The sequence below is a fragment of the Temnothorax curvispinosus genome, unplaced genomic scaffold (assembly GCF_003070985.1).
Source record: "Temnothorax curvispinosus isolate PA1 unplaced genomic scaffold, ASM307098v1 QBEX01008784.1, whole genome shotgun sequence".
In the NCBI taxonomy this organism is placed as follows: domain Eukaryota; kingdom Metazoa; phylum Arthropoda; class Insecta; order Hymenoptera; family Formicidae; genus Temnothorax; species Temnothorax curvispinosus.
The window spans coordinates 21,480-43,150 of NW_020218564.1; the positions used below are offsets into that span (position 1 = coordinate 21,480).

General features: G+C 43.6%; 2 protein-coding genes across 3 annotated transcripts in view; both read right to left on the bottom strand.

The window, feature by feature from the left end:
* Positions 1-314: 314 nt before the first annotated feature.
* LOC112458242 (regulation of nuclear pre-mRNA domain-containing protein 1B) lies at positions 315-4,359 on the bottom strand. The gene is made up of 5 exons (XM_025021756.1): positions 4,047-4,359; positions 3,040-3,344; positions 2,658-2,792; positions 1,842-2,117; positions 315-1,754 (listed from the first exon to the last, which is right to left on the bottom strand). The coding sequence occupies exons 1-5, from the start codon at positions 4,195-4,197 to the stop codon at positions 1,605-1,607; spliced, it is 1,017 nt and encodes a 338-aa protein (XP_024877524.1). The 5' UTR covers positions 4,198-4,359; the 3' UTR covers positions 315-1,604.
* Positions 4,360-4,694: 335 nt separating this feature from the next.
* Positions 4,695-21,671, bottom strand: part of LOC112458252 (zinc finger protein 423 homolog) — a 71,419-nt gene continuing 54,442 nt past the window's right edge. For both annotated transcript variants that reach the window (XM_025021789.1, XM_025021790.1), the window contains 6 exons: positions 18,081-18,319; positions 15,823-15,965; positions 8,659-10,477; positions 7,324-8,406; positions 6,779-7,003; positions 4,695-6,394 (listed from right to left, as the gene is read on the bottom strand). In XM_025021789.1, coding sequence (XP_024877557.1) covers positions 6,032-6,394; positions 6,779-7,003; positions 7,324-8,406; positions 8,659-10,477; positions 15,823-15,965; positions 18,081-18,319 — 3,872 coding nt within the window. In that variant the 3' untranslated portion in view covers positions 4,695-6,031. The remainder of the gene's footprint in view (positions 6,395-6,778; positions 7,004-7,323; positions 8,407-8,658; positions 10,478-15,822; positions 15,966-18,080; positions 18,320-21,671) is intronic.

Here is a 21,671-nt window from a genome sequence, read left to right on the forward strand (position 1 = left end):
GTATGTATATAATCTTGGAATCGCAACTTTTTTGGAATTTGAATTAATGCTATCTCTTACTTAAGAAATTATATTCTTCTAATACTTTGACGACTTAATATCTTGACAAAGTATCAGACGACTATATTGAGTAAGAGGTGACATTGAAATTCCACGAGTTACAATTCCGAAAATTCCTGAAAATTTACCTTTTTATTCGAGCACAAGTTGAAACTTGAAAATTGACGAAGAAAATCCATAATTAGACGAGAGACAGTAAACTAAAGAGGTAGTAACTATATAAAGTTCCCAAAATCGATTCCAAAGCCGCAATGTATATAACGATCAAAACATTTATTCCGCAGTAATATTCCGCATATTACAAATCTTCTGTTCCGATTTCAATCTGCACAGTCACGCAATTTGTCTTTTTAAAATAGTCACATGTACAACATTATAATCTATGCGGACTCTATCGTTCGTTCACAGTCAGATATTCATGAGGAGTGTCTTGTCAGTTCTGAAATCGTACTAGACTACAGTATGTAATATATACAAGTGATGGTAACGCAACCTCGGAGTGCTATCTCCAACATACCAATCAATGGACAGTGATTGCGTATTTGAAAAATATCTTGTAAGATGTCTAACAATTGTACAGAGGTTCAATGCACAAAGTAAACACCGTCACTTTTTAAAAATATGTGTATACATGCATCTACACCTCGTTATCGGCTTAGAAAGCCTCGGCTAGCCCCTGTCAATTCTATGAATTCTGAATTTCGTGATAATTTTGGATAAATTGCAAACTGAGTTTATAAAATGGATTTCACTCTTGCTTAATCATTTTACGATTTTCGTAACAAGCGCACAACAAATTTGATTATGCGCGCTGTTTACATGTATATATTGTACAATCCGAGATAGATTGCTGATAGGATACAAAATAAATCTTGCGGGATATTTCAAGTTTTGTCAGATTTGCGTCGCATTGCATTGCAGGAACATCGTTATCTTTCATGCCGTTAGGATATACATATATATAAGATATACATAAGATACCCTCTCTTCTGTAACAATTTATTTCATAAAAATGAATTTATGTTAACCTACTTAGATACTGTACGCTGTTTCGCGAAAAAGGATTCAAAAATGAGTTAGGCAACTCGTCACTTAAAGTACAAAACCGAGAATTACGGTACAAATTATATATTTTTCTTCATGCCCTCGTATTCATTTGTATTCGCCGTAAGAATGGTATCCAGTCGTAAGAATTTCTTATTTATATATATGTACATGTATAAATAAAAAATTTCCCAAGAAAACGATTGCGAACATTACTCTCAGTATCAACAGCTTCAATAACTTTTCTCCTGTCTGTCGGTACTTCCCCGTTTCGTACTTTACGCACGTAATACTCGAGGACTCTCATTACATATATATATATATCGAATTTATCAAATGTTCCACGGTACAAAGTTCGCCGACTACAATCTTTCAGACTTTGTCGTCGTATAAATCTCTTGTACTATGGATCTCTCGACGCGTTTCCGTCTACTTCCGCGTAAACCGAAGTGAATGAACTATATAAACGCCACTTGCCCGAGTGCGTTCCCAATCTTACACTAGTGCATGGAAAACAGATCGCCGGCGGAAGGAAGAGGTGCCAGGCCGCCAGTCACGTCGGGCAATTGCGTCAAATCGGGAAGATTCGAAATGTGAGACTTTACCTCCGACCGAACTGCACACACCTTCTTAAGCTTTTCTTTATAGTCCTGAGAAAAAAAAACAATTCTTTATAGTAAATGTACTAGATTTATGTTAGATATCGTTTAAATAGTGAGAAAAGAAAGCAATCCTACCTCTAGAGTGCTTTGAGCCTGTTGAAGTAGCTGCCTTTGCGCCAAAGTGTAATCTCGCAGCATCGTCAGCAGTCTTCTCCTGTCCTCCATCTCAGCTTGCAACCGTCCGTTGTAGTCGGCGAGAAGGGCGGCAGCTTCGTTTACCGCTGCACTCAACTGATCCGCAGCCGTTCGATCAGCGAGATTCGCGAGTAGCGAAACTTCCGAGACCTCCGGTGGTAAGGACGCGATACGTTCCCTAACGCCAGCGTCCGAGGACGCGGTGTTTTCCAGATCCTGAAAACCACAGAGAAGGCTCCGTTAATCCACGACGATGTTCTGGATCTTCCAATAAATTCGTCACGTCCCTCGCAGAATTCCTCACCATCGCTACATTTAGTACAATGTACTTTGCCCGTACGAGGAAGAGCAAAACACATGACATGTTGCTGCAACGCAATGAGTAAAAAAAAAAAATCGATCAATCAAAAGATTCTGGCATTGAGAGAGCAATAGCAAGGGTAATATTCCTTGCACTGAAGCAAAGCACTGATCAATCACTAAAGAAAACCAGCATCCGCTCGATTTACTCCGCGAAAAGTGAAGCTTTCGAGAAACCAAAAGAGAATATGCAAACGTAAATTCTATTTGGAGTGAAAGAAAGCGACAACACAGCTAAACAAAGCATGAAATCGATAGGGTGGATATATTAGAGTTGTTATAGCGTCTGCTGATATGCCTCATGGATTCAACATGTATTTTCATATGAACAAAATATTTTATTGCTAACGATACAAATTCCGCATCATGATTGTTGTTTGTATAATTGATATTAACCATTAAGGCCTTGATGAGTTCCTCGGTTTCCGGTGGATCGCCGCCGGGGGTCCTCGGGCTCAACGTTACGTGAAGCTCTTTGGTGCCGTCCACCTCCACTTCAGTCTCAGACTTCTTTTTCTCCTTCTTTTCCTTCTGTAAGCGCAACAGATGCATGTAGATCTCATTTATCGCAATTGATTTATTCAGAAAACAATTCAGCAATTAAAAAATTGTTTGGTATATAAAAGAGCTGTATTATTTACGAAATATGTTTGTTGTGCTATAGATATTACATGAGTTCTGTTATTTTCATGCATCTCTATGCGTTCAATACGTACTTACGTTATTTTCAAACTAAAAGTTTTAATTATTAAGGGTTCTCGACGTAATTTAAGAGTACCTTTGTTTTTTCTACTTCGATCTTTGCCTTCTTTTTTGGTGGTGGTGCTGCAGAGTCCTTTTCAGATGGAGCGAAAGCCGCTTTAAATTCAGCTATCTGTGCTTTGTCGTAGACCCCTCTCTCTTCCCAAATTTGTAGTAACCTGTTCAACCGGTCTCTCGTCTTGTCGTCAAAACCCTTCATGTGCTCGAAAGCTTTTGGCAAGACTGTCTCGAATTCCTTTCCAAACTCTGGCCCTTTTTTCTTGCTATTTTGGATGACGTCGTTTGCGAGATACATAAACATCAACTTGCGATTGTCCTTTACTGTAAAAACGTATGTAGAAAATATTAAATTTGCGCTAATATCTTTTGCATAAAGGATCGGAGTCGCAGGAGAGTTACAATTGTACAGACAAGGATTCCTGTTGCTATAGTTCGACCATTCGTCTCAATTATGGCTATTCAACTGTATTTGGATTCCTTAAAATGTTTTTCACGCTTAAATAAATTCTATTTTTCTCATAGTAAATTCAAGTATTATTGCCATCAATATTGCTTCCAATAAGCATTAACATATCACCTTCTATTATCTTCACTTGACTAGAAGATAGCAGTAGTTTTAAATTTGATATGATTTAAATAAATTTGATTTATTTGATTTAAATAAATGGAAATTCAACAAGTACCGTATCTTTTCTTAACACATATCCTCCCTCCTTAAAAATACCTTAAAGGATCAATGATTAACAATTGTTTCAAGCAACGTTCATCGAAAACAGATACCTATCCAAACTACATAACCCTGTGTCAGAAACGAGCCACAATTGCGACGATTTACGGCCCCCCACGTGCTCTACAGCAATTGTATCGCCTTTAATTAATTGTTTTGTCATTTAGAAACTTTGATGACGCTCGCCCGGGACGGCGAGCGTCGCGCGGGACGTCCTTCCGCGTCGTCGGGCCCAGGATAACGTTTCGATCCGGCGGACAGGACAAACGCAATCGTTGACGAAAATTAGCCCGTACCTTTGCACATCTCCTTGAACCAGATCTTCACGATGGTCGGGTGGTGCTTTCTGTGATGTATCAGCCAGAGCGAGAGCGTCTGGATGCTCTGCTGCGACGGGTTCAGGTCCATCAGCCGTTTGATCAGGGCGTTCTCCGTGAACCCCGTCATCGCGCCGTCGGCGAGGGTCCTCGTCGGGGTCTCTCGGTCGGATCAGAGACGAGGTCGCGTTTGCGGAACGCACGCGTATACACGAGTGCGGACCGGAGACAACAGCTGAACCAAGCGCAAACGTACGACGACGACGACGACGACGTCGGAGGCACGGAGGGACGCGCGCTTTGCGCAAGCGCACCGAGATACTTTCGCCGCCAACACCGTCGGCGGCAAATCGCGGAATCTACACGAACTTTCTCCCCTTTCGATAAGCGATACTCGGATTGTGCCGACCGAGTTGCCTCGTGGCTTCCCGAGTTTCGCGCTAGATGGCGCCACCATTCAGTTTCAGAAGGAAAAATAGTTTCTTGTCTATTTTTGTAAAAATAAAATCATACAATCCATACACCATTTTCTTTTTTTACGCTTATTCGATCTGCTTAATTATTTGTCAATCAAATGGGCGTGACCGATGATATGAAACAGCTCGGGAAGAGATAGACGATTAAACCGATTTAGAACAATAATTTATTCGTATATAATTGCCTTATTAGAAACGGCTATATGTATATGCCTAATGGACAAATTATTGTATATACAGTACGTACGATTTTCGAAACAATAACTTACTTCGTACACAACTATTTTAGCGCTATGTGATAATGGACAGTTATTGCGTCTTCTCTTAAATATCAATAATTTCGTCGCTTATGCATTATTAATATAAATCGTTAGAACATTTATAACATATCTCTTGCTATTTGCATAATATTTACAAATTTTATTCACGAAGATAGAGATTATCATTTCATCGAGTTCAGCACTCGATTTTGTAACAAACCAAATTGTAATTAATCGTTACAATCAGTAGTTTCGCACTTATAGAACGCAATTAGAAATTAACAAAATACTAAACGTTCAATATCGCAAACATAATATTATATAAAAATTAGAGAATTTAACGTATTCAATTAATTTTCTTTTTTTCTAGCTTCAATTCTCAGAATTTTTCTATAGAATCTGAAGAGAATTACTTTTTTTTCTGAAAGTATTTCTGAAAGATTATAAATGGAAATAATTTCGAGGTAAATCGAAATATTTCGCATTTATAAAGAAAAGAAATAAAAATCGATTTTGTGCACCAATTTCTGGGATTTGACACACGCATTGGATTTTTTCTTTTCTTTGGGTTCTCAAAGTTTAAGTATTGATGTATAATGTAAATTTAACAACGTTCAGGTATATACATATGTATACAAGTACGCATACATTTAAGATGTACACCGTGATTGCTTTAATTTTGGCAGTCGGTCGAGTTTCGCTAAAGCAGCTGGATGTCTATCATTCGTCGAAGCACTTAGAAAGGAAAAACAATTAAAAACTATGCATTGTACTTCTACAATCATAAAGAGTAACTATAAGAGTAAATACGGTTGCTTGAAACGATATAAAATAAATGCCAACTACTCTCTCATTAAACTTAACACAAATAAACGTATGTTCCTTGAAAACATGGATATTCGGCATCTATAAACTTGAAATTGATAGGATCTGAGAGTAAAAAAGGCAACCTTATATCGAAATTTTATTACACCTATATGTAAAAAACTAACCATATGGAATAATTACAAGAACGGCAATTTTCCTCGATAATACTCTTAATTAATACTGTATCGAACTTCATTTGCTCGGTTCGCAAATCGATATCTAAGAAACTTCGGTTTGCGTCGTAAAAAATATTCGCCGCTTATTGTTAGAATGACGGTAGCAAACTTAATAAATGAATAACGAATTCCTAATAATCAATTAATCCTAGAACGGAACGAAACGTAATGCTGACCGAAGAAAATCACGATTCCACTCTGCCGGATATCTCGCCGTTTATTTCCGTCTTCAGCTTCTGCTCCTCTCGTCCAACTTCATCGTGTTGCCCCTGTCCCACTTGATCATCCACATTTACTTCCTCCTCCTCTTCCTCTTCTTCCTTGCCGCCTTGCACCACTTCCTCCTTCACCGTTACACCACTATCGCGCTTCTCAGGCTCGCGATTCTTTTCGCGAGCGTTCTCGGTCGACGAAGAGTGGATCTCTTCCCCTGGACGGTGGAAGGTCAATACGTGATGATCCAATTCCGCGCTGAAGAAGAACTTGAGCGTGCACTTGGAGCAATCGTACGGTCGCGCGTCCAGTCCGTGTTCCTGTAGCATGTGATTCTGCGAACAAACGCGTTGTTTCGTATTCGAATAAATAAAAAGAACGAAATAATTAACTTCTGTTTCAATATATTTAATATGAAAAAGAGGCGTAAATTTAAACAAAAGCATGAAAAGGACGAATCTAATAAAAAATATGCAATCTCGTCTGTAGCTAAGAAAAGGTTCTAAATTCACGCGAAATATTTAGGAATCAATAGCGATTAAGTTAAATTTTCGTTCAAAGAGTTAGTGAATTAATTTGTTTTAATTGCCATTTTTGCGCGGATTTTTGAAGTTGTTATTCGACCATTTTCTTCTCTGACAATCTACGGTCGTTGCCATAAATTTGAATGAATAACTGTTATTTTACGTTTGAGACATATTAGCAGACGGTTAAATTACCTGGAGGCCAATGGGAGTTGTGAAGAGCGACTGGCAGATGTAACAGCTAAGGGCGGCACAACCGGCGAAAGTGTGCTCTATTAAGTGAATTTGCAGCTGCATAGGACTGGCGGCCTCAAATAAGCACAAGTGGCACCGTAAAGCCTCCAAGGATGCTTTCCCCGATGCCTCCAAGTGTTCCTTCCTTACGTGTTGCTGAATTTTCGCTTCAGTTGGAAACGACATCTAGAAATTTTAATATTTTATCTTGAAAATTATATTCACTTAACGATATAAATTTATAAACAGTATCGTTTTCAAAAGAAAGAAAAAGAGAAAAAAACCTATAAAATTTTTATGGAAATCTTTAAAATTTTAATATCCTACATTTTTATCTTTTTAACGTAAATTATTCATAAATTTCTATTTTTTCGACGTTTAATTTCTTCACTATTATTATTTTAACAAGGTAAAAATTGGATTTTTTTAATTGGCAGATGTCTTTTATATTTTATCCTACATTACTCTAATTATTATTAAAATTACGTGAAATATTCCATACTAACTTGACACTGTATGCAGGTGTAGGTATTCAAGTTACCGCTGGCGGCCTTTTCATGCTCGGCGATCCTGTGCTTCTCAGCCTCTTCGGGATCTTCGAACTTCACCCCGCACTCTTCGCACCGTTTTTTATTCGCGTTTCCCTCGTTCCTGGATCGATCCTCCACCTTGACTCCTCTTTCGTGTTCCCACTTATCCTTGGCCTCGTCCCACTGGCCGTCCTTGCTCGCGAGCCAGGCCGCCTCGTATTTGGCCTGATGCTCGTAGGTTGTCGAGTTCAGAATAGGCAGTCCCTGAGAGTGTCGCATGTAGCACGGTTTGCAGACTCTGAGCAGCTGTCCGCTTGTACTGGCAGGATTGGGTGGTAGATTGACGAAGTCCTCGGCCGCGAAATCGCGCAAGCAGAGGCAGCAACCTTGATTCTGGCTTTTGCCGCCACCAGGACTGGTCGGGCTGGAGCCGGCGCTGCGCGATCCCGAGGACGTTCGTAGGTGATACCGCGCGTGCAGACGACATTCCAGATCGCTGATCAGCGTCTGTCGGCAAACGACGCATGGCGCGGGCAGATGAGGCAGCGTACTGTCCAGTCGTTGTTGCGGATCCACGTTCCCCAGACTGTGCCTTTGCACGTGATCTAGGAATTGACTCTCCGACGTCAGACAACCGCGACATACCACGCACGTGTCGCTCAGTTGAATCTTGCAGTGCTTCTGGAGCTTGTGTTCGGCCAGGCTCGCGCTGGACGGGCACACCTCGTCGCAGATATTGCACTTGTGACGACCACCCGGTTCGTTGGACGCGTGCTGAATCCTCGTGTGAGATTCCAGCTCGCTTCGCGAGCGACAGACCTCGCCGCAATAGCCACATGTCATGCTCAAGGTAGATAGAGACTTGGACAGCTTCGGGGGTGTGTGGGCGAGTTTCTTGTGTGCCTGCAGCTCGGCCTCGTTCGCGAATTCACCGCGTTCGCAGAGCTCGCATTGCTGACCGGAAGTGCCGTAATTTGGACGTTTGTTGTTGTTGTCGCGCTGGTTCACAGAATTGTTGTTGCTTGACGCTGGCGAACGACCCCTCTTCAGAGATTTCGCCTAGAATTTAGCAAAGTTATTTTACGAGTCTTACACGCACTTAATTATATTATATGGAATATCTCTGTATAATACAGTGTAACTGGAGAGAGATAAGGAAAAAATTTCTTTTTATTATCTACAAAATACGGAATCTAAATGTTTAAGAATATATATATTGACCAAATTTGTTGAAATATTTCTACGTTTCTCCTACATTGGCATAGCAATTAATCTTTTTTTTTCATTTTTTTAAATTGTAACAAAACTTACTTCTTCCTGATTTCTGGTAGGTCGATGAACACGTCCGTTTTCCCTGTTTCTGATTGACGGCGCCTGATGATCCTGCGGTGCCTGATGGTGAACCTGGGCGACGTGTCGATCTAACAGAAATTCCACCGCAAAGCCTTCTCTGCAGATGGGGCATCTGTAGAGACTGGCCGAGTGGCTGGCCAGGTGAAGCTGAAGCTCGAGCTCCGAACTGCAGCATGTCCCACAGAAGACGCAGCGCGTTCCGACGATGCCGGGCGTCGAGGCCGGACTTCTTGTTGCAGCTCCGACAGGACTGTTATTTATTAAAGACTGAACGACGGGAGGAGGCGCGTGTACGTTGCGCACGTGGGCCGCCATCTCGGCCTCGCTCCTGAAAAAGCTCCTACCGTCACCGGAACCCGCGTTACCTCCCGGTGGCGAATTCTCGTTGTTGGACAGAGTGCACACGCTACATCGGTAGATCCGGCACTCCTGGCTGTGCTTGACCGCGAAATGCACTTGTATCGCCACCTTGGAGTCGAACGTGTCTCGGCACAGAGCGCAACGGTAGAGATGATGGGCGTGGGAGTCCAACAAGTGTCTCTGAAGCTGGTCCGGATGCGGGTAGAACTTTTTGCAGGCGCCGCACGCGAATTCCTTGCTGACCTGGCCCAGATAGTGCTTGGTCAGGTGGGCCAGCATGTCCTCGCGGGTCGGGAAAACAGTCTCGCACTTGGGACACAGATGCTGCCTGCTGGATATCTCCTGATTGTGATGGTCGGCCTGCAGGTGCCGGGCCACGTGTTCGCGAAAGGACTCGAAATCCTTCAGCGCGGCGTTACACTGGCCGCACAACAGGGTATCGGCGGTGTAGCCGCCAGCGGCGTCCGCGGATGGCCTGGTCGGACGTTTATTCGTGAGATCGGCGGCTTCCGAGACGTCCCTGCTTCTCGGTACCCTGGAGTCTCTCGACGGAGTACTGTCGTAAACGCCGTTCAGTTTCGTCTCGCTGTAATCTATGCTGGTTGTCGGCGCCAGTCGACGATTCTCGCAGTGCTGAAGAACGTAATGCTCGGCGTAGGCTGCCGTCGAGGTGCACGGAATGCCGCACAACGGGCATATCACCATCGTCGCGCTGAAACCACTATCCACTCGATGTATCGACAGCGAATGCTCGCGCAGGCAGGCCAGAGTGGAGAATTTCATGGTACATTGTTCGCAGGTGAAGGCGTTCTCGTAGTGGTCCCGTTCGCCGGCAGGCCTGTCGGCTCTCTCCTCAGGCGGGTATTTCCGATCTGAACGCGAGTCCTTCGAGCTGTCCTGGCGATCGGGTGGCTTATCGCGCGAGCAAAACACCGCTTGCTGCTCGTTCGATGTTCTGCTCGGCGACGGCGGCCGCGCCAGACCCTCCGCGCCGCTGAGGATCGCCTGGTGCATCGTGCGCACGTGCATCTGTAGCTGCTGCATGCAGCTGAACGAGTCCCGGGTGCAGTACATGCAGGCGAGCTTCAAGGGCGAGTTGAGAATCGGCGTGGTGGACGTGCTGCCGGTACCCTGCGACGTTTTCAGGGTGTTCCTGGGGTTCAGAGTGAGGTTCAACGACGGCGACGGCGACGACGGCACCGGCGGTGACGACGTGCTGTGGGAGGAGACACTTCTCCTACCGTAGTCAATGTCCTGGAGCTTGCCGGTCGACTGAGAGGACGATGATTGGGGATGCTTCTTGTGGGATTGCATGTGCGACGTTAAGGCCGCGGCTGAGCTGTAGCCTCTCGTGCAAGTCGTGCATTGATAAGGCCTCTGGGTGTCGTGCGTCTTCAAGTGAATCTTCAGGTGATCGCTGGGAAAAGAAATACTCATATGTCGAAAGCTCGTGGCGGCAAACGTGGTCGAAGCGTCGCGCTTAAATTGGGATACGTAATAGACAATAAAATTGAGTTAATAATTAAATTATTAACTCGGTCACATATGTAAACGCTAAATGGAATGATCAATAAAAGATACGTGCAAATGGTACAAGATAAAAAGTGAAATGGTTTTCGATATAACACACTACCTCAAATAACATTTTCCATATGTTTTATACGTGTTAAAAATTTTATGAATATTGAAAATTTATTATAGCGATTAAAATAATATTTTTACTTAAAAATGATGTACTGCTCAATGAACTAGTATTTAGCTTCAAACGGTTCCTCTTTTTTAAATTGACTGTTTTTATACGAGTTTTCTCTGACACTTGCGATCACCGTATATCATCATCGGAATAGAAGACCGATGCTATAAGATCGACTTATCTTTAAAACACTAAATTGACTTTCGTTGTACAGATCGAGGATCTAATTCAGGAAATTCTATTTCCTGTAATACGTGGCGAGTCATGTATATTAAGGCTTATCAAAAGTACCACGTGTCAATCAAGTGCTTGAAAATAGATTCGCCTCGTAGAGATATTTCAATTTCCGCGGAAGTCGGACATAGAACCATCGGATAGCGCAGCGATCTTTAATAATACCGCGGGATGTGATCGATAATGCTAATTTATTGGCGATTCGGTAACTTCATCAGTCAATTCGAAGTGAGGTACTCGCGTCTAAAATCGTTTAATGTTGGATTTATCGGTGATGCGATCGACAAGTCTAAATCCGAGGAAAAGAATTAAACGATAGCAATTCGATTAAGAGCGCAACGCGGGATGTTTAATGAAGACGGACGGACGGAGCTTTTCGGCGTAACTTGCTTGAAAATATTTTCCCTCCTCGGACGCTAATTAAGTACCTCACTAATAAAATGCTGAATGTATTTACTTAGGTTGAAAAGATATCGACACCAGGGCGACCACATTAAGCGCGCGATGACATTTCGACCGTTTGAAAAAATAAATAAATAATTCTTCTCCTATTAAGAAGAGAATGTAGCTAAAATCATTCTTCGCCGTACTATCACCGTTTCCATACGGACAAAAAGCTATATTAAAGTATAAATTTTAAACGCCATCGATTCTTTGTATTTAAATGTGCAAGAGCTGCATAGGAAATCGTTATTCTGCATTAAAATAATGAAATAATGGCGTTAACTTTTAAATATCCGATATTTAAATAGTAATTATTTCCAATAATTCTGTATACTTTTTCTCTAACATTAAACGAAGTTCGATACCAAGAAAACAAGATGAAACGAAAGCATCGCCCGCGTTTGTAATCCCTCGTGGAAGAAATGAGAAAAATAACTCGTATTGTTTTTTAAATAATCGACCTCAGTCTTTTACTAGACGACCGCCAATCGATAACGCAGAACAAATAACTAAAGTTAATGATACGGTCGCAAGTTTATCATATTTCTTGCAGGTTTCGATCAAAATAGAGAAATTTTCGCGATATAACTACGGATTTTTTTCGCGCCGTATTTATGATTCACTTTGTCCAAGATACGCGCATCAAAGATGTGTTTTTCGATCATCGGCATGAATAAACAAAGAGTCTGGATATATCGAGTCCGAGATAACTATTTTCGAGGTTCGCACGGATTGGGCGGATCGGGGTAACATCTTAAATCTGCGATAAAAAAAATGATATTTCAGTCGTGATTATTTTACTTGTAACAAGGAGAGCGATATATACGAAGATACATTTATAGCGACGAGCGTTTGAATATAACATCGAGAGAATACAGAGATTTCGGACAGGTCGAACCCGGGTAACGACTCCGGCGATTTTCGCGGTGGACCTGGCCGATGAATAATTCATCGGCCCGGTCGCCCGGTGTACACGTCGGCGTCGGTCCAGGTCGGCGCGGCGGAAAACTGAATCCGCGGGCGTTTAAGGCGAGATCGGTCCACGAGGTCCGAGGTCCGAGTGAGGAGGCGAGGCGCGACGGTCAAGCGAAGCTGTCTCGGCACGCCGAAACGAAGACAGACGGCGAATTTACTCCTGCACTTTGCGTCTGAATTATTCATGCGCCACCAGGATTATCGCCCGGGTGAACCGCGGCTGTCCTATTATCGAGCGTATCTTTTCGCGGCCGACCGAGCGCGACCGATGACGATGCGAGGCGAAAAAAAATGGGAGGAAAAAAAAGATAAAAAAGGAGAACCGAAAAAGGACGGACTCAAAAGCGTCGCGGTCGCTTAACGAAGAGAATGGTCCGGCGACGAGTCCGCGCCGGTCGAGCCGGTATTAAATACTTGCGTATTCCTGTTTTGACGCCGCTATTACGCGGCGTCTCGCCGACGTGTCACCTTCGACGAAAGACGATGAGAGATGACATTCGGACGGTGGAGTTATCCGTTAGCGATGCTTGGCGGTATTCTTAAGCGAAAAAATTTCGTTCGCGATAATAACAACAATGGATTAAACTGATTTCGTCTAGCCCAAATACTCGGAAGTTATGATAGCGCCTATCAATATACTATTTTTCTATTACATCACGCGATACTTTTTAATAAAAGATACTAAAAAATATCCTTAGCGTGAACAATATTTTTAATGTTATTGCGGATGGTATGAGATAATGTAATGTTTCGATTCAGCGTATTTTACATTTTGTCTATCCACATCAGTTTAGAAAATGCAAAAAGCGGATCTAAGACAAACATATTTTATTTTTTCATTTGAAACAATCACATTTGGCTTGTCCAAGATTGGAAAGATATCAAGAAGCTCAGTGATTGAATTATTTAATACTGCGCTTCAAGTGTTCGTTTCCAATAGACACACACACACACACTCTGCAGTATCTATCGGAATTATATTTTAAAAATAAAGTTCCATAAAGACTTGTGTCTTTAAAGTTTAATTCACGAGAACAATATTTTATCTTCAAAGCGCGACCTTTAGAAGAATAAATCTGAAAATAAGTACTTGTAGGTGAAATGCCAAAAGAGCTATTTAGCGATAGAATAGCAGTTAAAGCTTTTGTGACGATTTAACTGTCTAATCCTTGCAAGAATGTAGAGTTCAAGCGCGTAATGGCGAGCAGCCATTATACAAGAAGAAGAAGATCGCGTTTGGGATGCTGAAAGGAAATGGAAATAAATGGTCCGTTAAACTCCACCCTCGCCGGTCCAAAGAATCACCCTATCGCGGTGATTCGTGGGTGCGTGCTCTCGTCAATCTCGAAACGTTCGTTTGTTCCGTAGAGATTCAAGTACGAAAAGTCGTTTGTTCGATAAAAAGTAATCATCTAGTCTCGACTCGTATTTATTGATTTCAAATGAATATTATTTATTAATTTATGCCTAGATGCACGATTTGCAATTTGCATGCAATACCTGCGTCGATACTTGACAAGTCGATTGTGTAAAAAAATTGCACGTCTTAACTTCATTTATCGAAATTAGATTGAAGCGAAAAGGTGACACACAGACGGTGTCAACTGAAAAAACACGTCGGCAAAAGAAGCGGAGGGCATTCGTCCATCGGGAGGTCGGATCGTGATTTCAGCGTTCATGGACCATGAGAATTGCGAGAAACTGCCGATAAAATGATCTCGCTGCCGCATTCCGTGAGAATAAAAACACCACCGTGAGAGACACGGTGTTGCTCGTTAAGATACGTAAGATTCTCTGATTAGTTTCGGTCAAACCGGATCTAACTTTGACAAGTTAAGACATTCTACGTGATTTAAGACTATCCTAACGCAAACATATATTTTCTTTCGAGGTTTTCGGAAATTTTTAAACTTAAAAATTTGTAACAAAAGCAGATAATTTCTTGCCGTTATGTTGCTGATTAGATATTGATTCTCAAGTTGTGTAAGTTGTATGAGCTGTTGAATAGATTTCTATACTTTGGTCTTACTAGTTTTCTTGGATTGACAACAGGGTATACTCTTGGTAGGGAGATGATACAACTGAAACGTTACATTGTTGCGTGTTCGCAATCTGTCATGAGCGAAAGTCTTGGTTAAGGGCTGACAGATCTCTCGCGTTGGATTCTCAGCGTGAGAACCACGGAGATTTTCACCCTTTTGTTGGGTCACCCAAGCCGACTGCTAAGGTGGGAGGACGAATAGAGACGTGGCGTAAAGATCTGGCGGTGCGATTATAATAGCGGTTGACAGATGAGGAGCAAAGACTTGTTAGAACTTCAAGAGAGCTTCATGAAAGAAAAGAGCCTATAAATAGATATTAAAAGTCTGTATCCAGGAAGCAATAACGTTTCATACAACGTTGGATTTTAATTAATAACGCAATCATTTGTAACATGTAAAAGGTAGGATAGTCAAATCTCAAAAGTTGGCGATGTTAATTAAAATTAATTAATTGATAGTATAAATTCGTTGCTAATTCAATCGCAAATTTCTGAAATTCGTTTCTTCGCGAAGGGCAACCAACGACGACGGCGAACGGAACTGCGAAGATATTCGCGCAGTTTCGACGGTCGCGAGCGCGACTTTAACGGCCGGCGAAGGCGGACGAGCGGCAACGAGGCTCTTGACTAATGTTCTACCTGTTGTCCCGTAACACCTATGCGTCCTACCTGTCCGCTCGCCCGGGCCCCGCGGGGGCTCGCGTATACGCGAGCGCACACGCGTGCATACACATGTGTCAAGTTAGAAAAAGGTGCTCCGCGCGCGGGGCCAGCTTAGCATTTCAATGCGCGCAAGACGATTCAATGCCGAGCGTGCGTGCGTGCGTGCGTGCGGGAGAGGGAATATATCCTACGCGTGAGAAAGAGGGAAACAAACAAGCTAGACGATGAGAAGGGTGCGGGGAGGGAAGGAAGAAAGAAACAGCCACGTAAGAGAGTAAGCTTGACTAATGCCACCCGGGACCGCAGTCGTCGTGTGATCATTACTCATTTGTCACCCGTTGGATCGGGGTCCCCTCGAATCGGCCAGTGGGACCCCGTTGGGCCCCGCGCGTCGCGCACCGACAACCGGCAGCACCCCGTCGAGGCAGCGCCTCGTTCAGCCATCTGTTGCGTTTATCGCTGCGCCAGCGCGATTATTTCTTTTACACCTTGATGATTTTTACCTGATTACGTATATGTGTACGTATGTGTATTTTATGACATAATCCATAAGTGTCAATTGAATCTTTTATAGATTGACACGTTGGAAAGAATTCGAAACATTTAAAGAAGGTTTGAAGTTCGAGTTTCGCGGTTTACGACGTCTATAAATTATCGTTTGATAAATTTGGTAGTTGATGATTTCGGAGTATTTCGGATATTTCGCGCTTACCTCCTGGAGAAGGCGGCCTCGCATTTCGAGCAGCGGTATCGCCTGTCCCCGGTGTGCAGCTTCACGTGACGATCTCGGCTGCGTTTGTGCTTGAATAGTCTGTTACACCAACTGCATCGATACGGCATCTGATCGCCGTGGCTCTGCAAACAATACAATCGTCGTGTTACATTACACCACCTCTTCGATTATATGATTTTGTTTATAAAAACATCAGCGCACTCATTTTCATCGATCGGGAAATTGCGCGCTTTACGAAATTACTTATTTCTAACAATTACAATTATAAAAGTAATAAATTTTCCGAAACATTATCGTATCTTTGAAGCTTTGACCAAAATCATGAAAATTCTGTACACCGCTTAAACGTTGCGATCTTTATTATGGTTTTCCTCGTTACAGAATCACGTAGTTCTAGGATATGTTGACGTGCAATTTATAAAGATGTTTTGTTGTGTTATATATGATATAATGAAACGTTAAATATGTACACCACGCGCCAAGCAGGAGTCTTGCATTAGTAATACACTCCAATACTGTTAGTCTCAATTTATATAGAATTCAAAACAGACATTACGAAACAAAACGTGTCTCAACCAAATCTGGGAGAGATATTTAACCGGTTCATGCTTAACGTCTCAATACTCTGCGCGAGAAACTTTATCAAGAACGCGAGAAAAGAGAGAGGAGAGGAGTCGGTGGAAAAGGAGGCGAGCTTCATGGAGCAAGAAGAAGAAGTCGACTCTCTGTCGGCCGCGGGACGCGTCACCCACCCAGATCACGGTGGCCGATATGATCCCATACGGTCACCTTCTTTGTGCCGTGCTCCCGCTCGCGGAACTAAAGCGCTTCTCGTACCGCTCCGGCCACGAAATGGTCGCGACAAGGTAAGTAAGCTTGGCACGTACGACGAGACCGCGTCGGTCGACTTTCGAGCCGTCGGCTCCTTTGAAGAGACAATCTAGACGATGGGCGAAGCGATCGCCGCTTTGGTCTCTCGCTCGGCCGGCCGGAGAGGACCACCGACACCGGACGACGGCTCCCCGATGACGACGAGAAGACCCGTGTGCTCGGCGCAGTTCGATAATCGGACAACAACCAGAGATGTTAAAGAGATGAACACTTGGCCAGAATTCGGGCCATGTGATTGTAATCAGGATGTCAAAGGGTGTCATCGATAAATCGTGTGTTATCGATTGACGCATGTAATGTCTAAGTAAATCTTATCAAAGCTGCTTCTTTCGTCTCTGGATGTTTAATTTTAGAATCCGTGATATCTTGTGAATCTTTAAAATTCCACGTTTGTGGATCTGTCAACGTTAACTTCGCGATACGACAGGTTCGCGAAGGATTGAGATTACTCGCCGCGATTGTCGGTAGAGTAAGGCCAACATTGTGCGTAGCATAAATAGACAGCTATCTGCCTAGACGCGGGTACTCGGGGTCTTGATTATCGGAGTTGTATCTGCGCGCGATTCAGCTCGCGTATGATATATATATATATATATATATATATATTCAGCAGCGGGCTTTCGCGTTGCGAAAGGAAGAAGCGAGGAGGAGACCGAAGGGGCGGCCGCCACCTGGACGAATAACCTGATAACCGGTACAACCTGTTATGGGCACAACGCTACAGATTCTGACCCGATGATGACCCGCGGCGGCCGGCCTCGGACGCGGAAGAACGGTCTAATGCCACCGCCATGCAAAACAGAAAAATCCAAAGGAGAGGACTCGCCACGCGTCTCTCATTCGGGCAGGACACTCGCCGCGCGGAAACGCGTTAACCTGCTGCGTACGGGACTCGTCGACCTCGCGGAATCACACCTCGGACCTTTTCTCACACGGCGCGACAAGAGAGGAGAGCTCTATTCGCGACATGCGCGGCATGGCGCGCATACTAATGCCCGTGACGAATGTCGATCCTTTTGGTTTCGTATTTTTTATCTTTTTTTTTGTCATATGACTGACCTTGCGTCTTACACTGTCGCAAATCGATGCGCACGCGATACTTGAAGTTACAGCAATTTTTAATAACGTCAAAAGCGCATCTACACGAGAATGCACCGACATGGAAGATTGATCTTGTGCTTTATGTTATCGTGATAATGAAATTAAACATTCGATTCTTCTCTACGGACTCTTCATTTCTGTATCTGTGGATCTTTAAATTTAAACGTATGTTTTTGTCTTCAACAATAACGAGCAATTACAGCTAGGGAATATCTGGTGATCGAAGAAGCTGCTCTCATCCTTACCTGTTCGTGTTTCTTCAGGTAGCTGAGCCGCGGAAACGTCCTGTCGCAGAACTGGCAGGGATACGGGGCAGCGGGGTTGTTGCCGTCGGGATTGACGCCGACGTCAGTGTCGACCTCGGGCTCCGACGGGAAGCTGGCCGATGTCGGTGTCGCGCAAGAAGACGGCGTCTCGCCACCGCGACGCGAGTTGGGCCCGCCATCCTCGCTGTGCCAAGAGGAACTTCCGGTCCCTAGGGCCTCTGAAATCAATAAAAAAAGAACCTCAATGACGCCTCGATATATTATCAAATTTTTTTCATCAATTTTCTTTTTTATCAAGGTCTAAATGTCTCGTTAAAGTCTCTTCGCGAGTGTCGCAAGAAGAGGACATTTCTATATTCAAGGCGACCTACGACTTACGAACTCGTTGTACGTATGCGTAACAACATTATGAATCTGGCCGGTCTCACCTCGCCTGTTACGTGTCCCTTTATATCGTTCTCGTAACGAGCAGAGACGGTAAAACTCGTACCATTAACCCCCGAGCCTTGACTGGCACGGGAAAGATCGCGGTCCTGCGCGACCCTAAATCGCGCTAGGCTACATTCAACAGGCGGAACACTTGGCGGGATTGTCGCCTTCTTCGTTAATTCAGGGTCTGACACCTCGCGTTTCGGTCTTTTCTTTAAATAACTTTTACGCGACAAACCAATGTAGTTGCTTAAATAATATATAATATTTTTAATGATCGACATGTAATATCATTAATTAAATATATCATTTTGCATATTGCACGCGAAAAAATTGATCACAAGATTGGTATCATATAAAAGCGTACGTAAAATAATTCCTCGGTATTTCGACGGAAATTACATATTGTAACCATAACACCTTTCATACCCGATTCGGAAGTAGTGACCCCGGCGCAAAACGTCAAATGACTTCGGGGCAACCGGGTCAAGTGGGGGCCCCCGCGTCTCCGTCACAGAAAATCCGGCTCATCCTCCGCCTCGTCGCCGAGGGAGAGCGTGTCGCGCCGCTACTTCCGGCGCAGTCACGCCGCGCCGGCTAATCACAAATAATTTATAATTGCCGGGAATGAGGACTAGAGAGATCACCGAGCGTTCCGTGATAGAGGCGAAGCGAGGCGCGCCGCGCGTAAATGGTGGAAATGACTCGGCTAGTTGGCCGTTTCCTCATTTGTCGCCGGCCCTCGGCGATGGATCGACACCCACGAGTCGATTTAAGAGATTTTGCGGAATCCCAGTCTACGCGCGCGAGAAAGACAAAGACCGCCACCCAGCAGATACGAGCGACGATCGTGGATGCTGCGTAAATGGCTCGCATCCTCCACCCACGCGTCATCCTCGCGAGGTTCGTCGCTTCCTCTCTTAGAAGGACGTCGATCAGGCCCCTCGATTCCACGTGAATTATTACGACGATCAAAAGGCTCAAAAGGCAGGAAAGGAGGTTTGAATACGTTGGAAATCGCATTTTTAATTTCGAGGTAGAATATTCTTAGAATTCAAACACCCGTTTTTATTATAGCGGGAATAAAATTGATAAAATTTTCAAGATAAAACAATTTATATGGCGTAGATAGACGATTGTGGTTCATATTCCAAAAGACAAGAGACTTATTTTTTTCACGTTGCGCAACATACGAGGCACCTATCGAGGCGTTCGCCCAATTGGCACTATGACTGACTCACGCGTTCCGTTGACACTTCGAGTGAATGCTGCGAGAGCTAGAGGTTGGAGAAAGACTGTCTAGGTGCGAAGGAACGTGACCGAACGAAGGATCGTTGCGCGTGCAACAATAGCTAGAGAAGCATATTAGCAAATCAATCTATAAATAGAAAATGTGTTTGCTGTCCATTGTGCTACCGTCATATTTAACATTGACCGATTCTCAGGAATTCTTAAGACATAAGACGAAAACACTCGGCTGACCAGCTGGGCACTCTGCATACCGTCCGCGCTACATGAAGACACGCGAGATGTCGGGGGTGACTCGAGGGAGAGACCTCTTGGTACGAGAGAACTCTTATTTAGATCGTGTCCGATCGGCGACGATGTGTCATCGAGGCGAAAATAGGCGCATTTAGCGGCACGAGCTGCCGATGCACGCGTTGGCGACCTGTGCCGCATCGCGTCGCGTCCCGCTGACGGTGATGCTGTTGTCGCCTCGTGTTCCCGGGACTATTTATAGGCGCGCTTCGACGACGCTTATTAATAGGGGCCCGACTTAACGCCTTCGTTAATTGTGACTTATGCCGGATCGCGCGTGCCTCGCGCGGATTTTCGCGCCAGTGGCGTAGCGCGGATCCGCGGCAACGCGTGAACCGTCAAATGGGAAAAGTGTCTCCTTCGTTTTTTTAGACTAGTATTCTCGTCTGTGAGCATCTTTTTGACTAATCTAAAGAAAGCGAAAGATTTCCATTTTCTGGATTCTGTCGTGCGATTCTATCGTATTCCATTCATTTTAATACACTCGAAATAAATAGATTTTATTATAAGATTCGAGATTATTGGAGATATCTTCTTGGTTACAAATTTGATTTTAAGATCGTTTTGGGAATATCTTCCTAATCGCGAGCGTGACGATTTTGAAAAATCAATGAGAGGTCATTGTACTGATTTAACAGGAAACTCAAGTTTCGTATAATCGTTTCAAGCAATGACATTGGTGTTTGACACCAAGCAGCGTCTCGCGGTAAATATTCACGCTGTCCACTCGCAATTATGGAGTAAAATTATCGCCGCTGTTACCGGCGACAGAGTTTAATAGCGCGCTCGTCAGAAAGCCATTTTGTATCAACTTGTTCTTGGCGATCGTCATCAATCGCAGCATGCTTAAAGGCGTAAGTACGTGTGCGTGTATGTGACTTACAGATCGGTTATTTATTGCACAAGGATGAACATTTATCACGGGGATATTCGCGCGAGTAATAATATTTCACGTATACTTGGTTCGCCAGGCTCAATTTACACGCAATGGGCGATATTTGAAGACTTTAGTGAAAGTCCAAAATCCTCAGAAAGGAATGAAAGGGAAATAGGAAGCAAAAGGGTAATTTTCAGTTCGCTTCAAGCACGTGGATTCGCTGACTAATATCGAATAATATCACAGACTTGATCTAAATTTAGATAATTTATACTACTTAAATCATATTTAAAATTAAGTACTTAAGTAGAATAATGATGTATCGTGTCGCGTTTCAAGGGCTCGGATTCTGCACGTGTAACGTCGCCACGTGTCTGCTTTAACTGAGTGCGATTAGTCAGCAACTCCTGATCGAGGCGAGGGACCAGAAACAAGAAATGAAAGAAGAAAGAGTGACCACCGCGAGAAGTATCGATGCTAAAGGTGATGAAACGAGACGCGATTATAAATACATTATATTCGTTTGTCGTTGATCGCCATATCGGAGCGATAGCGCTAGGCTAAGACAACGCCCAGGCAATTTCTTCTATTGTGCGGAACGTATACAAGAATTCCAGAAATGTAAATACACGATGTAATCACACGAATCAATATAAACCGAATTCCAAATTTGAGCTTAGGCGAAAATACCTTCGTATCGGGACTTGTTATAGTTTCAATAGTAT

Coding starts and splice junctions, on each gene's coding strand:
- LOC112458242 (XM_025021756.1), bottom strand. CDS start 4,197: ATGACGGGGTTCACGGAGAACGCCCTGATCAAACGGCTGATGGACCTG. Junction 2,793..3,039: donor TCGAAGTAGAAAAAACAAAG/GTACTCTTAAAT, acceptor TTGCGCTTACAG/AAGGAAAAGAAGGAGAAAAA. Junction 2,118..2,657: donor AACTCATCAAGGCCTTAATG/GTTAATATCAAT, acceptor TGTGGTTTTCAG/GATCTGGAAAACACCGCGTC.